This window comes from Heterocephalus glaber, unplaced genomic scaffold (genome assembly GCF_053883595.1).
Source record: "Heterocephalus glaber isolate CG9 unplaced genomic scaffold, H.glaber_assembly_v1.0 deba00001606, whole genome shotgun sequence".
Classification (NCBI taxonomy): Eukaryota; Metazoa; Chordata; class Mammalia; order Rodentia; family Bathyergidae; genus Heterocephalus; species Heterocephalus glaber.
In genome coordinates, this window is record NW_028258377.1 from 9134796 (window position 1) to 9150868 (window position 16073).

At 40.3% G+C, this 16073-nt stretch overlaps 1 protein-coding gene across 3 annotated transcripts in view; it reads left to right on the top strand.

The window, feature by feature from the left end:
* Window positions 1-16073, top strand: part of Klhl3 (kelch like family member 3) — a 116061-nt gene that overhangs the window by 74171 nt on the left and 25817 nt on the right. For all 3 annotated transcript variants that reach the window (XM_004836194.3, XM_004836195.4, XM_013077954.3), the window contains 2 exons: window positions 2206-2322; window positions 4860-5009. In XM_004836194.3, the coding sequence (XP_004836251.1) occupies window positions 2206-2322; window positions 4860-5009 (267 nt within the window). The remainder of the gene's footprint in view (window positions 1-2205; window positions 2323-4859; window positions 5010-16073) is intronic.

The following is a 16073-nucleotide window of genomic DNA, read 5'->3' on the forward strand; positions in this document are numbered from 1 at the left end:
CAGTCTAGCCTTTTGTAAAATGTTCCAAACATAGATTTCTCTGATTGTTCCCTCACTATAAGATTTAGGTTAACTATACTGGGAAGAATGCTACACTGGGGTTACTGTGTCCTTCCCATTAAATCACAATCAGGACAGTAAGTCTGTCTACTTATTGGTGGTAAGTTTGATTCCTTGCTTAAGGTAGTAACTATCATATCTCCCTAGATTAGGGTATCTTTCCCTTTGTATAAATAATAAATATTCTGTGGGATGAAACTTCTCTTTCCCCAATAACGTTTATTTGTTTTTTGGGGGTTTTTTTGGTACCGGGGATCGAACTATTTGTTTTTTTGAGACAGTAGTCTAGGCTGGCCTCGAACTCACAGTGGGTGATCCTCCTGCCTCAGCCTCCCAAGTACTAAGATTGCAGGCATCCATCACTATGCCTGGCCCCCAATAATTTTTTATTTTAGCATCATTGGTGATCTTTGCTGAGTCAGTTATTACATTGGTGGTTGCAAAATACTGTTTTTTTAATTCTATTATTCCTTTTACATTTACTATTTATTAGTTGGCATTTTTAGTTAAAGAAGAGCCTTTCTTATATTTTTTTAAATGTGCTATGGACTCATGGATTCTTCTTTTTTTCATTGTGTTATGATCCATTACTTATTTTTTTAAACTAAGACTTCTATATGGAGGTGTGGTTCATGCACAGTGAAATGTGGAGATATTAAGTGTACAATTTGATTCATTTTGACAAATGTATATGTCATGTAATGCCCATTCAATCAATATACATATTCACAACCACGAAAAGTTTCCTTTGTCTCTTTCCCAGTCATTCCCTGACCTTCTCTCCCGCATCGATCTCTTTTTTTTCTTATTCTCTTTTATTTTTAAGTTATCCCAAATATTGGCAATGAAAGTCCCATCCACTTGGTTCTGCACCTTTTGGCGTGTCCTCTTTAATCTGTGAGCACTTTCATACTTCTTGGTACAAGGTGTCTGGATTCATTCTCTTTAACAGCTGAAACCAATTGTAGGGATGTTATGTAAAAATTTGGGAAGGTGGTTTAAAACAAGGTCTTGCTATGTAGTTCAGGCTGGCCTTAAACTCACTGGGTAGCCCAGGCTGGCCCCAAACTCACAACAATCCTCCTGCCTCAGGCTCCTGAGTGCTGGGATTACAGGTGTGCACCACCAGAACTGGTGGGATGGTGTTTTAATAAGTTCTCCATCTTTTAATCCTGTTATAACAGTGCTGCAACAAACATCTTGGACACATGTTTTTACACACTTAATGTGAGTATTTTTTGTAGGCTAGAGCTCTAGAAATGGTACTTATAGTTCAAAGAGTGTGGACTTTTATAATTTTGATTGATATTGCCAAATTCTTCCCTCCCCTCTTAAAAAGCTATATTTATTAGTTAAATGTCTATGAATATTGCTGCTTTTCCCACAGCCCTACCAACAGAATTTTTTCTGTTTGCGTGTATTCAGTGGTGCAGAGTTTGAAATTAGATTTATCCTTGAGTAAAGCAAACATGCAAATCACAGGCCTTCCTTTTTGTCCCAAGCCCCCCAGTTTTGATTTGCATAGAAATGAAATCTCAGAAGAGGGGTTAAATCCAAAGAGAAATTTCTGTCCATCTCCGTCATTCATTGTCACAGTCAGCATCACAGCCAGCCTTAGGCAGAGAGCATTCTTAGTTTTCATTCTGCATAAGTGTGCACTGAAGATAAATGAGGAAGGGGGGCATTGAGGGAAGGGTGACATTGTCCCCAGGACTCCTGATCCTCTTAAGCAGTCTTCATACATTTGATTCGCAGTTACTGCTTTGCATTTCTACCCTCAAATATCTTTAGGAATTGATTTTTATTTTAGAATAAACCACAGCGATCCTACATTTAGCGCAGCAGGTTTGTCCTTGTGTGTATGTTTTCACTCTGAAGCCACCAAGTAGACAAATCCTTTCTGTTTTTATTTTATTTTATTTATTTATTTATTTATTTTTGGTACTGGGGATCGAACTCGGGTCCTTGCACTTGTGCAGCAGGTGGCAAAACCACTGCGCTAAATCCCCGGCCCTCTGTTTTTATTTTAAAGATTGAATCTTAGGTTAAACACCTTTGTGGATGATTTGTAGCTTTTTCTTTTACAGATGTTTTTTACAGATTTTTTTACATGTTGTTTGAAAGCCTTGTCTCTTTTCTTTATAGGTGTTTGAAGCTGTGATTTCATGGATCAATTATGAGAAAGAGACTCGTTTGGAGCACATGGCGAAGCTGATGGAACATGTCCGACTCCCTCTCTTGCCTAGGGACTATTTAGTCCAGGTGAGTACTTGTCTGTTCACCTAAACCTCTAGGAACAGCAGTGGCAATCCTGGTCTTGTGGTGTGGTTGAGGAGTTTAATGGATCTTTTGCCTGGGCTGAGGGCACCAGCCTACTGGGTTAAGTGTGAGGCTTGGTAATGGAAATTTTGAAGAGTATAGGTTTGAGAATGGGATGCTGAGGTTTCAGTCTCAGCTTTGCTACCTAATAATCTTACTCAAGGCTCATGTCTTCTTTTCTAGATCAGATGACATAACAGAGGCCAGTAGGACTGTGCTGGGTACTAAAGAAGTTGTCAGTCTGCCAGCCAGGTGTTTAGCATGGAAATGTTCAATAAAAATCAGTGGCTTTTCTTACAAAGTACCTAAGCAAGAAGGGCCATTCTCACAATGTTTCTGTGTTCCCTTTCTGCTATACTTTTAGGCAACTTGAAGGCAAGTCAGGATTGTAAATACCAGCTCCTCATAGGAGTTTAGAACACGTACCATTTTTTCCTCCGGAACAGAAAAGTGACAAATTATAGGGTACCCTCATGGTGCCAGTTTTCTCACTAATCCTGTAACAAGCATTTAAAGTACGGGTTATAACACTCTTTTCACAACTTTGGCCTTGAGGGTATGGAGCTTGTGATTGACCTGGAGCCACTGTCCTGTATAAGGGAGGGGTCAGGATTCAGATCTATATCAGCCTGGCTCTGAAGCACACACGTCAAGCTGGCACCTTTGATACTCTGTTCTGTTTTTCCATTACACCGCTCCTTTGTATAGTAAATATCGTTAGACACTCTTACAAGCAGACAGAAAATAAGCCTTAAGTATGTGAAGCAAACAAAACAGAGAGGCGGTTTACCAGCTCCATTTGTCCCTGAGGGGTCCCTGGAAGGAAGGGAGAGTTTGGTCCAGGATTAAGAAAGGAGGTGGCACCCTGCTCTTCTTATTCCCTTCCAATTTAACCCCTTAAAACCTTAGTTTTCTCACCTGGCTAAAGTAGTAACTGACTTAATAGGATTTTTTTTTTTGGAGGAGGGAACAAAGTGAGATAATCCAGAAAATCTTACAATACAGTGTTCAGTGAAAGCTAGTTGATATTACTATTGTCCTTGGGACTGAGGGTGACATATATTCTTATGAGCACTTGTAAAGTGACACTTGTGACGCTATTGGCCATGGGCCTAAGGGATCCATGAAATGGTCTTTAAAGATCTGCACCTCAGCCTTCTTTACAGGTGCCACAGGATGCTGAAGTGTTCACAGGCTCTGCAAAGACCCTTGGACAGTATACTGCCACCTTGTGGTATCATCTCCTCCCTGTAGAAAAGGACCCCTGAGCACATTCCTGAGCTCCCCCTGTCACTATCAGACCTCCTGCTGTCCTGGAGGGCACTGACCATGGACTGGGTGGGTGTTTGTCCTCCAGCACAGTCCCACTTCTACAGGGAGAGGGGCAGCTAGGGGACCAGAGAAAGCTAAAGAGGCCTTGAAGACTTGTTTACAGCTTCCCTTGGGGGTCCACAACTGAAATTTCATGAAGACATTAGGGAAATAGCTCCTGGATTATTGTGGGAAAGTAGTGTTTGGATCTGGAAAAGAGAGTCAGCAGCAATGGCATGAGCACTGTTATGTGGGAATCCCTTTCTTAAAAAGTGCTTTTCTCAGGCCCTACAGGGTGAATACCTCTGGGATAGGATGTTTCATTAACATTCATTTGACCTTGAAACTTCAAGCAAGTATTACCTACTGGGGTTGGCTGGTCACGTACTGGAGGAGGGGAGGAAGAGAAAACTCTGGAGAGCCTGCACCTAGCACTGACTTCTGGGCTTCACAATAGCTAATGTTTGTCAGGCTTACAGTAAACATTTTCAAATGCTACTCTAAATATATAGCAGATCGGGCATGGTGATGCATGTCTGTAATCCCAGCACTCAGGGGGCTGAGGCAGGAGGATCACTGTGAGTTTGAGGCCAGCCTGAACTACATAGCGAGACCCTGTCTCAAAAAAGCCAAAAACTAAATATATAGCATACTATATTGTGATGAAATATTTATCACATAAATGGGATTTTGACCATTTTAAGTTTATGATTCAGTGGCATTAGTTGCATTCATAATGTTGTACAACTGTCACCATATCCATTTCCAAAACTTCATGCCCCAAATTGAAGCTGAGCACCTGTCAGGACAACTGCTTGTGTTTTGTTTTATACAAACTCATTTGAGCCTCAAAAACGAACAAAACTAGTGAGGTTGTAGATATTTTTAATGTGCCCATTTTAAAAGTAAGGAAACTAAGCACCTGAGATGTTCAGTGGTTGTTCTGGGATTTGAGCCTCTGTCTGATGCCAGAGCTTGATCACTTAACCCTAATGCCCTTGGTATACAGAAGGTGAGCACCGCATTGCAATGCTGCGGACCTTTCTCTGGGTCTGAGATAGTGTGATGTGGGAGGGGATGAGGATGCAGGGATGACCAGGCTGAGAGACACAGCTTGGGAAGTATGGCTGAGTGCTGCTCCTGGGTCACCTGTGGGTTGTTACCTCTAGACAGTGGAAGAAGAAGCTTTGATAAAGAATAACAACACCTGTAAGGACTTCCTCATTGAGGCCATGAAATACCATCTGCTCCCTCTGGATCAGAGGCTCTTAATTAAGAACCCCAGGACCAAGCCCAGGACTCCAGTGAGCCTGCCCAAGGTAAGCCCCAGGCCAGTCCCTGCCACAGTGGAGACGGTGTCCTGGGAAGGGACAGGGCCTTCCATTGCCTCTCTCTCCTCCCCATGGCTGCCCTGCATCTTGGTTGCATCTACAATGCCAGAGACAGAGTCTGCTCATTCCTTTCTAATCTGCTAGTACCTCTTTCTTCTGGGGCTTTCTTTCCTTGGAGTTTTCAGGTAACCTCCAGAGTCACCAGGGAGGTAGAGAAGAACCCAAAGCTCTTCCCGCTCCTGCCTTCTCATTTCACACTGTGGTTTATGCTATTTCTGTTGAAAGCAGAGGACTGTCTTCACTTGGTGACTGATGACCATGATCATCCTAGTTCTAGGTCACCCTTTGAGCCAGAAACATTATAGTCAGGAACATTATAGTCTGGTTCCTTCCCTTACCATAGGGAGCAACACAAAGGACGGTTGGGGCTACCAGAGGGGTGAAGGGGCCTCGAAGAGTCCGACAGGTAGCGAGCAGAGTGATGCAGTGGAGGAAATAAGAACTTGTGGAGAGCAGTGAGGGGAAGGGAAATTAGCATAGGAGGGGACCCTGTGATGGTGAGTCTGAGCTGGGTGCTGACTGCTTGGTTCTCAGGAGGACCCCTCACCTGCCTGACCCTCACCTGCACAGTGAGGGAGGCAGCACTCAGGATCTCTAGAGTCCTTTCAGTCCTGGCATCCAGGTAAATCTTTCGAAAACCCTACCATTCTGATGTCTGTGAGGAAGGTTCCCATGAACCAAGGAAAGAATGCAGGAGGAGAGAGGTGAGCTGTGTTGGCTCATTGAGGGCACAGTTGACAGAACTAGGAAATTACTGTATTTTGGCCCTTGTTTTATCCTCCTTCTCCCTCCAGCTGGCTGCCAATCTCCTTGCCTGCCACTTCCAAGAATTTTTCACAGGATAGAAAAGCATGTTGTTGGAGACTAGCTGTTGTGCCCTTCTGAGGATTGCAGTTTCTTCTTTCCACTCTACTCCATGACCCTGGAGGATAGTGGTTGTGATGTGAATAAATGTCACAAATGTCCCGGGTATTAGTAACAGCAGCCGATTTTTATTAAGTGATTATTATGTGCCAAGTGTTTAGTTGAGGGTATCCCATGCATATGTTACTCAAACTCCTCCACAACCCTGAAAAGTAGAGGAGTTATTACCCTAAATCTACAGAGGAGGAAGCTGAGGTTCAAAGAAGTCAAATGACTGACCCAGAGGTCAGCACTGCTAATGTGGTGATACAAGCAGGGTTTGAAGTGAACCTGTTCTCTGAATCCACACCATGCACCTGCATCTGGCTGCACCTTCAAGAGCCTGAGAGTGTGTGCTTAGCTGTTTTCATCATGTTGCCTAGTGTGGTTAGAGGTAGGAGGCCTCAGAGGGCAGGGTGGCTGGCCACTCAGCTTGCTGCATCCTGACAGGCTTTTTGTTTTGTTGAAACATTGCATTAATATGTATTCATATTTTTCAAAATTAAAATAACTTATCTTTCACTAATTCTAGAAATATGTGCTCACTGTAGATTTTTAAAAGGACACTGCAATTTAGAAATAAAGTAAAAGTCACTTGAAACCCCTTCCAGGGACAATTTCTTTTCCATTTTGGTGAGTTTTCTTTCAGAGAAATATATTGCCATATACTTTTTTACAAATAAGTAAAGATGTACACTTTTAGATAAGTGAGATCTTGCTATACATATTGAAATATTTTCTCCTCCACCCAATGATATGCTTCAGACTGCTTTTAATATTATCAGTATTGTTGAAATCAGCATTTAAATTGTAAAGGGTACATGGTAGTACTGTATTTAAGTGTATTTCTATACCATTATGTACTTAATTGTCCTCATTGATGTATTTTGCAGTTATTTCCACTTTTTGTATTATAAATATTTCTGTGTCAAATACTCTTTATAAAATGACATCTTGTTTTAGTTTGCGTTTCTTTAATTGTGAGATTAATCTTAGTTTCATATGATTGTTGGCATTTGTATTTCTTTTTGAAAGAATTATCTGTGACTTTTGACCATTTTTATATTGGATTGTATAGTTTTTATTAATAGTTTTTGATGATATTTTTACATTAAAGCGGTCAGGTCTTTGTATCTGTGTATCTCAAGTACTTTTTTCTTAGTTTGCAGTTTGCCTCTGAACTTGTTTATAATATTTTCTCCCAAACTGTGCCTTCTCTTTTTATTTTCTTTGCAATATCTTTGGAACAGCAGAGTTTTTATTTTGGTTTTTAAGGCATTTTTAAAATTGAGAATAAAAATTGTATCTATCTATATATATCATGTATGAGAAGATGATTTGAAAAAAATATATTGTGAAATGGCTAAATTGAACTAAAAATGTATTACTTCATTTACTTGTTTTGGTGCAGTGAGAATATTTAAAATTTACTTTTTAAAATGATTTTCAACAATAAATATGTTGTTAACTGTAGTCATCATGTTATAAAATAGAGCTCTTGAACTTTTCACTTCTATCAAACTGAAATTTTGTATCCTTGATGAACATCTCCACAGACCTCTTCCCTTCTCCTCAGCCCCTGGTAACCATCATAGTACTTTCTGCATCTGTAAGTTTAATTTTTTTAGGTTCTGCATGTTAAGTGAGATCATGTAGTATTTGTCTTTCTGTGACTGCCTTATTTCACTTAGCATTATGTCCTCATGGTTTAACCATGTTGCAGATGACAAGATGTCCTTCTTTATAAAGGCTGATACTACTCCACTCTCTCTATATACATTTTCTTTATCTCATTATCCATTGATGGGCACAGGCTGATTCTGTGTATTAGCTATTGTGAATAATGCTGCAGTGGACATAAGGAACAGGATCTTTATGATACACTGATTTCAGGTTCTTTGGTCTTAAACCCAGTAGTGGGACTGCTGGATCATATGGTAGCCTTATTTTTAATTTTTTTAAAGGAGCTTCCATACTCTTCCCCAAATGGCTATATGTGCTTAGAAGAACAGAAGTTTTAAATTTTGTTCTGCCTTGGTTTATATTATTTCATCTAAAAAAAAAAATCTTGGCCCAACCTAAAGTCACAAAGATTTTCTCTTATACTCTCTTTTGAAAGTCTTAGGTTTTACATTTAGGCCTATAATCCACTTTGAGAATTAAAAAAATATGATATATGAGGTAAAGATCAAGTTTCATTTATTTTGTAGGTGAACATACAATTGTTCCGTACCATTTATAGGAAAAATTCTTCTTTCTCTCTTGGAATTACCTTGCCATTTTTGTTATAAGTATATATGTTTGGTATATTTCTAGAGTCTATTCTATTCCATATATCTGTTTATCTTTATATCATACCATGTTGCCTGGATTACTGTCTGATAGTAAGTCTTGAAATAGTGTGAGTTCTCCAGTTTTGTTCTTCATAGTTGTTTTACTATTCTAGGTCCTTTAAATTTCAGTTAGCTTTTTTATTTCTACAAAGACATTGTGAGGATTTTGATTAGTGTTGTATTCAATCTCTAGATCAATTGGGGAGCTGCTATCTTAGCATTAAATCTTTTGATCCATGAACACAGAATATATTTCCATTTATTTAGGTCATCTTTAATTTTTCTCAGTTTTGTTTCCCAGCTGTCCACATATAGGTCTTGCATGTCCTTTGTCAGATTTATTCATAGGTATTATGTTGCTTTGGATACAATTGTAAATGTTTTCTTTTTAAATTCCAAATTTAGTACTTAATTGCTCATGTGTAGAAATATGGTTGATGAGAGGGGTCACTCAATGGAGAAAGAAAAGTCAGGTTGGTGATGACTTCATTGGTTTCTGAGCAATAGGGACCGTAGTTCCAGGAGGCTGCGGCTTACCTCAGGCTGATACTTTGGGCAGATATTTAGGGCTCTCTCCTAGAGTGTTTCCTCCTTCCCCAAACTGGGCTCCACGACAGCAGGCATTACTCATCTGTGTCCTTGGCACACAGCCCAGATCCTGGCACAGGGTGGGCAATAGTAAACATTTTCATGAATGAAAATGATATATTTTTAAAGAAGTAACTTTATGGAGATGTAGTACTAGCTATTTATATTAGGCCTCATTTTTTCCACGATGCTTTTAGTATCCATACATATTTTTTTTTTTGCATAGATGTAATGAGGAGTTACGTCCTACTTTACATCCTTCTTTTATCACTAATTTAGGTTGACTGTAGCATATTTTGGCTCAGCGCATAAAGTCATCTAGCAATGAGTTCAATTGTGATTCTTGAGGGATTAGAAGAATTGTGAGGCTCTTAGATTAAACAAACAAACAATACTCCTCCCCAGAACTCAGCTATAAACTATTGTGAAAGAGCCATAAACTATTGTGAATGCTTTAATTCATTAATATATTGATTCACTCATCCAACATACTTGCATAAAAGTCACTAATTTCCAGGCACTAGGATAGATGCTGGAGCCGCAAAAGCTCATGTAAGCTGGTTCCTTATTCCAAGGGACTCCCAGACTGGGGGGAGGGAAGATAGATGTGAAAAGACAATTTTAGTGGAGCACTTAAGTACCATGATGGGGGAATGGGCAAGGCACAACAGGGGCATGAAGAGGGATAAGGAAAATCTTTCTGATGTAGCTTAGGCAAGAGCTGAGTCTTTAAGGTCAAGTGCAAATCATGTGTGAGAGTGCATCCAGAAAGGGGTTCACATTACCACAGGAGAAAACTGGCTCCCACTGCTGGCTTCTTAGAGTAATGTGTACTTTGCATGTTGTTTCTTCCTGGGTTATCGTCCTTTTCACCAAAAGCATCAGTGATGATATGGTAGTACCGTTTAAATACCATTTACTGAGCAGTGTCTTTGTTTGTGTTTTAGGCTAAGCACTAAATACATTTTGTCTTATATTATCTTCCTAATGAGTCTGGAAGCCTTAATGTTGGAGAAAACCGAGACTTGGTGAGATTGAGTGAGACTGAGTGACTTGTCTAGGGTTTTACAGCTGTTAGGTATCAGTGGAAAGACCTGCACCCACATCTGCCTCGGGTTTAAGCCCTGCACAGCACTGACCCCCACAATGATGCTAACGCACGATCTCAGGTACTGAGCATGTATCATGTGCCAAATACTGGACTAAGTGATTTATATTTATTATCTGATAGGATTTTCATAAATATAATTAATTATCCCCCTTTTATAGATAGGGAAATTGGATTTTAGCTTATATTATCTCACCTACTCATGATGTATTTGTTATCTCTTTTTACATTACAAATTGCCCTACCCTTGGTGGTTCAGCACAACAAACATTGATTATCTCAGAGTGTCTGTGAGCAGGCATCTGAGGTGGCTTAGCTGGGTTGTTCTGGGTCTGGGTTTCTCATAAAGTCAAGCTATTGGTCAGGATTGCAGTCATCTAAAGGCTTATTTCAGAGGACTCAGTTCTAAGCTTGCTCATGTGGCTGCCAGCAGTTTCTTGCTGCATGGACCTGTCCATAAGCTGCTTGAGTGTCCTTGTGACATGATAGTTGGCTTCCTCCAGAGTGAGCGACTCTAGTGTGAGAAAATGAGAGAGCATATCCAAGACATATGCTTCAGCCTTTTTATAACCTCACCTCAGAAGCAATGCCCATCACTTTTGCCATATTTTATTTGCTAGAACCAAATAAACTAAGGCTGGCCCACCCTCAAAGGGAGGGGAGTTAAGTTGCATGTGTGAGTGTAGGAGGATCAAACGACTTGTGACCTGTCTTTAAAGAAGGCTAGTAAATGGCTGAGCTGATTTAAGCCTAGCATGACTGGCTTCAAACCTGGCCTTACAACTGTTCTATGATCTTGCTTCCAAGCACCACAAAGTCCTTTCAGCGGGTTGCTGTGTGGAAAGAAACCTGACTCCTACCCTGTGGGAGCTTTTAATTTTAAGAAAGCTCTCTGAGAAGGTAAGATGGAACTTTTTCAACAACCAAATAAATAGAGGAAGAGGAGTACTTAGCAGGTAGCTGGGGTAGATGGAGTAACAGGCACAAAGAATGCCAAGGGCAGGTTGGTTTGGGCTTTCATGAATTCAGTCCATATGGGTTTTCTGACTGAGCAGACTGTGGAAATGAAGTGGAGATTTGCACTCTCCAGAGCAATTCTCAGCAGTGGATCTGTTTAGCAGCCAAGTCCCTCCCCTGAAAGAAATGAGAGTCTTCTTGAGATAGCTGCACAGGGTAATAGGGGTATTTTTTCTGAGCTGTATTACACAGATCATACTGACACTTTCAAGCTGGAACAGCTAATAGCATCATCTTGGCTCCCACACATTTACCGCCCAGCACTTCCCTGATAACTGGGTTGCCATGGACAACCAGAGGCTGCCTCTAGCCACTCAAAACCCTCCTACGTTGCCCTGTTCCAGAGATGATAGCAGAGAAGAGAGGTTCCAGGAAGATGCAAATGAACCCTTTGGAAATGTACTGGACCTGGCATTTTTCATTGTCATTCCATTTCAGTTATCAGATCTATTCAGTTCTTTTAAAATGACACCAAAAATCCGTTTGGACTAAAAGAGGGCAGTTTGCTCCTGAACTGGGCTGTCTTGTTTTCAGTAGATGGTTCAGAAGCAGAGACTGCTGGCAGGTGGGTAGGATGATCTCTCATCTGGGACGGTCCCTCAGTGGGCACAGCTTCATACTGGCACATGCTGGCAAACACTCTGGGGGCCCAAAGAAGCTCTGTTTCATCCCTAGAATCAATGGTATTCATCTTCCCATTCACAAGTTTCTATTCTCTTCTGCTCATCAAGAGTCTATTTTGTTTGTTTTTTTGCAACTGTTTCAAACAATAGAAGCTAACATTTAGTGTTTACTGTTTACCAAGCACCATGATAAATGTTTTATATCATTTAAGCCTCTTGACACTCTTTGAGAAAAAGCCTATTATCTTGCTATTACAGGTGATGAAAATGAGGCTTAGCAAAGTTAAATATCTTGCCTGTGGTCACAGAGCTAAGTAGTGACTGGGCTGATATTTGAGCTCAGATGTGTCTGACTCCCAAGCCAATTTTTCTACTCCTCCATTCTCTTGTGGAGCTTTGCCCTCATATTTCTTGGTTCTCAGACCCCAGTTGTTTCTGCACCTTCTCTGTTAATACTTGCCAGGAGCACCTGTTGCTCAAAAACCTGCTTGGACAAGTCTTCTGGCTCGACCTCGACTCGCTCCTTTGGATGAATTTTTGGTGTTAGCCCTGCGGCCCCACGCACCAGGGTAAGAGAGACTCTCACTTCCTGCCCTGGCCCGAGGGACCGACTGGCTGGGCCTGCCTTCTGCCCAGCTCACTGGTCATGGAAGAAAGTTTGGACACACTCTACTCTTTCCCCATGAAGAAAGTGTGCAGAACCCAGTGTTCCTGTCACTGGAGATTCCAATGACTAACGTGGCCCTGGGGCTGGATTAGGGTCTCGACTCATATGTCAGCTAGAAAGCTCTGTTGTGGTCACCAGCTTCCTCTTTCCCTGTCAAGTTTCTGGCACCTCACAGCTCTTGGACACAGGGTGGTATCATTGCAGTGAGGAGGAAGCAACATACCTTCAACAGCACAGTTACAGTAGTGGAATTAGATTGATCTATGTGAAAGAGCATTATAAATGTATTTAAAACTTGTTATGTTGGAAATTTCTTTTCTAAAAAATCAAGAAGTCTTTCTGTGGTCTCAATAACCTACCTAAAGTAATGGCTATTTGACTTTCCAAAGTGAAAATTGCCTGCCACAGTGGAGTTTGCTCACCTGTCCTTTGTCAACCAGAAATCTCCAGTCCCCAGAACTTTTGCAGCCTTCAATACTGTGACAGTTGAGTCCCAAGATCAGAACTATAAGGTGTCCTGCAAGACTCCCACGTATGCTACGTCCTTGGAGTGATAGATTATACTGTCTAACATTGTTAGCCTACAACCAGCTTTTTAGTTTACTGTGATTCCTATGTGGCCAATATTTCTTAACCAAGATTACCTGGAAGGGTAAACATTAAAAAAAAGGCATGGTGGCATGGACTTGTAGGTCCAGCTACTCAGGAGGCTGAGGGAGGAAGATTGTTTGAACCCACGAGTTTTGAGACTCTGTCTCTTTAGCAAAAAAATAGTGATTATTTAATAAGCTGACTTGATTTCATAATTTCTATTAAAGATGTAATAAATCTTAAGTAAATTGGAGTTTAGGAGTGTTGGGGAAAGAAAGCGATATGCCTGTTGAACTACCTGGCCTGTGTAATGTAAAATGAGGGCTTATAGGAGAGAAAGGTTCAGGTCTCTTCTTGCTCTAACATCCTGTGATTTTTTTAAGTAGCTAGAATGATGTAATTTCAGAGATATAATACATGTAGACTTTGGGAATACTCTTATTTGCCTAATTAGTTGTTAAGATCAAGTATCTATGGAAACAACTTCTCTGTAGTATTCAAGATAGGAAATTTATTCTTTTTACTCTGCATGATGAATACAATGGTGGGTGCAGTGCTCCTTGTATGGTGGCTTCTTATAAGAATTGCAATAAATATTGAGTTTCTTATGGCTGTGAGAGAAGCAGAATGTATACTTGTTCCTTCTTGCTCCCTTGAGCTAACTTTCAAAACTCTTGGTCTATCCCCACAAAAACCTTATAATTTCCTTCTCAGATTATTGTTCCACATTTGAATGTTGAAAGTAATTTCTCACCAATGGTTTTATGATCTCAAATGCATGTTTATTTTGAAAACCTTGTCCTGTATTATTTCTGTCTTAAAATTCAGGTTTTAACATAATAATTTTCCATTTTTTGTAATAATGTTTCTCTGTTACTATGAAAATTCTCAGAGGCAAGTGGTGGATTTTTTCCACTATGAATGTGTGTTCCCCACCCCTAGCAGAAGACAGTTTCTGGGACATGGTTAGGTTCCCTGGAAGCTTTATTTTTTTTTTTAATTTATAGAAGTTTGATAGCTTGCACAAGGAGTAAACAAAGCTTTTTTTTTTTTTTTTCCTGGTAATTGAATCAGAAGATGGAGAAAGATCTTGTTTTTTAAAATTTTCTGTTGTTTGTTTTCCTTAATGTTGCCAAAATTATAATCTGGTATTCCAACATTTCTTAACTGAGGAAAGTGACATTGCAGGGTTTTTTCAATTTAACCATGTATTTTTTTTCCATTTAACTCCTTGCATGTACTATTTGCTCTTTATTCTCACATTCTTTTTTCCAAATAAACATTTGAGTCCTTAATTTTACCTGGCAACATAAGGACATAGGATTATCTTGGTGACTGAGGCAGGAAAATTTTCTGCCCTGGTAGGGCTCACTGACTAGGTGAGAAAACCGACAAGTCACCAGATGGTCATAGCACAGTGTGGAGCACACAGAGCAGGTGAGGTCTCCATATCAGACACAGATATCAGAGAAAGCTTCTCAGAAGTGACAGGTGAACCAATACCTGAAAGAGAAGCAAGTGTTAAAGCACAGGGATCAGAAAGGGGAAGACATCTAAAGTAGAAGGAACAGTGTGTGCAGAGATGTGAGGTACCTGAAGTCCTTGCAGAAAGAAAGCTAAAACCTGGTTTTATTCCCTCTTGGCTCCAAAAATCAGATTTCAAAGAAAACGTTTGCAATGTCTTGCCTTCAGTATAGCTTTACTGGCTTAAAACCAGGACAGTGTAAGTCCTAGGTATGTTTATGAACACAGGGCAAATCTTTCTTCCCTGGAGGAGTAAGTTGGGCATTGCATGAATTTCACCAATAGATTATGTTCATTAACATCCCCTTGGTGCTCAGGGTTACTACCTACACAAAGAATCACTGATGGGAAATAATGTAGAATCCAACTTTTCTTTGAAAAAAGCTTCTCTTGACACAGAGCAGGGACACTGTGAGCTGAGGCATGCAGGGAAGACAAATGCAGAATGTTTATTTCTGGAAGCAGCAGCAGCTCCAGCCTGGCCCGTATCCTGTGTTTCTTTGGAACCCTTTAGAAGTGAAGACTGATTTCTGAGCTTTGAATGTTTTGTGACCCACATTTGGTCACAGATACTGTGGACTCTGATGATCAGTGACCACCCACATGGGGAGTGGGTGAATCTGACTCTGGAGTCTTGGGGCATCAATGGTTTGTCTTGAACAATGGTGGTCAGCTATGGTTCTGCCTCCTGTATAGGGGATAATGTCTACCTGAGGGTTGTGTTGTTGTGTGATTGCATGGGTTTTGGTGATCATTCCTCTCTCCAAAACTACATTGTGGGGAAATAAGGGCTATGATCATTCATAATGGGAAAATTGTTAATGGCATATCACCAGGAAATCCCTATAGGCCATGGGTTTAAAAGGTGGTCTGCAAAGTATCCTAGAACAGAGCAGCAGCAGCCCTTGGAAACTTGTCAGAAATGTGAAATCTTGGCCTCACTGTAAACACGTTGAATCATAAACTCTGGGTGGGGAACAGAAATTGGTTTTTTTATAGCCCTTGGGTGATTCTGATGCATGTGGAAGTCTGAGAACTGCTGGGTAAATAAGACAGGCTGCAGGTAACAGTCAAATCCTGTGGCTTGTGTTGGCTGGCTGCAACTTCTACAACTTTCTCTCCACTCAAGAAAGTATATTGGATGGTGGTGAGGATTTAGCTCAGTGGTTCCGCCTCCTGCCTCACAAGCGCAAGGTCCCAAGTCTGATCCCCAGTACCAAAAAAATTTTAAAAAAGTATATTGGAATGCTAGTGAGTCCCAGGGATGTCATTATGGGGACAGGGTTAATTTGCAGAAGTTTATTAAAACATGTAAACTTTGGTATTTTAATTTTTATATTTTAATAGTGTATAACAAAAGTCACAATGGGGATATGACAATTAAGTACTGCAGTATCAATGTAGCCAAAGCAATGGATTTCCTTTTTTTTTCTCGACAGTTCCCTGCAGTAAGAAACACATATAAATTGTTATCCAGAAGACACATTTAAGTGTGTATAATCAAAACAAATGTTTCATGAAATAAGACCTTTACTATGATTTTTTCTGCATACCATTTTATTAAAAGTATAGTGGTTGCTGTCCATTAAATTGATTTCATGACTCACTAATGAAATGTGACCTGCATTTTGGCAGGGA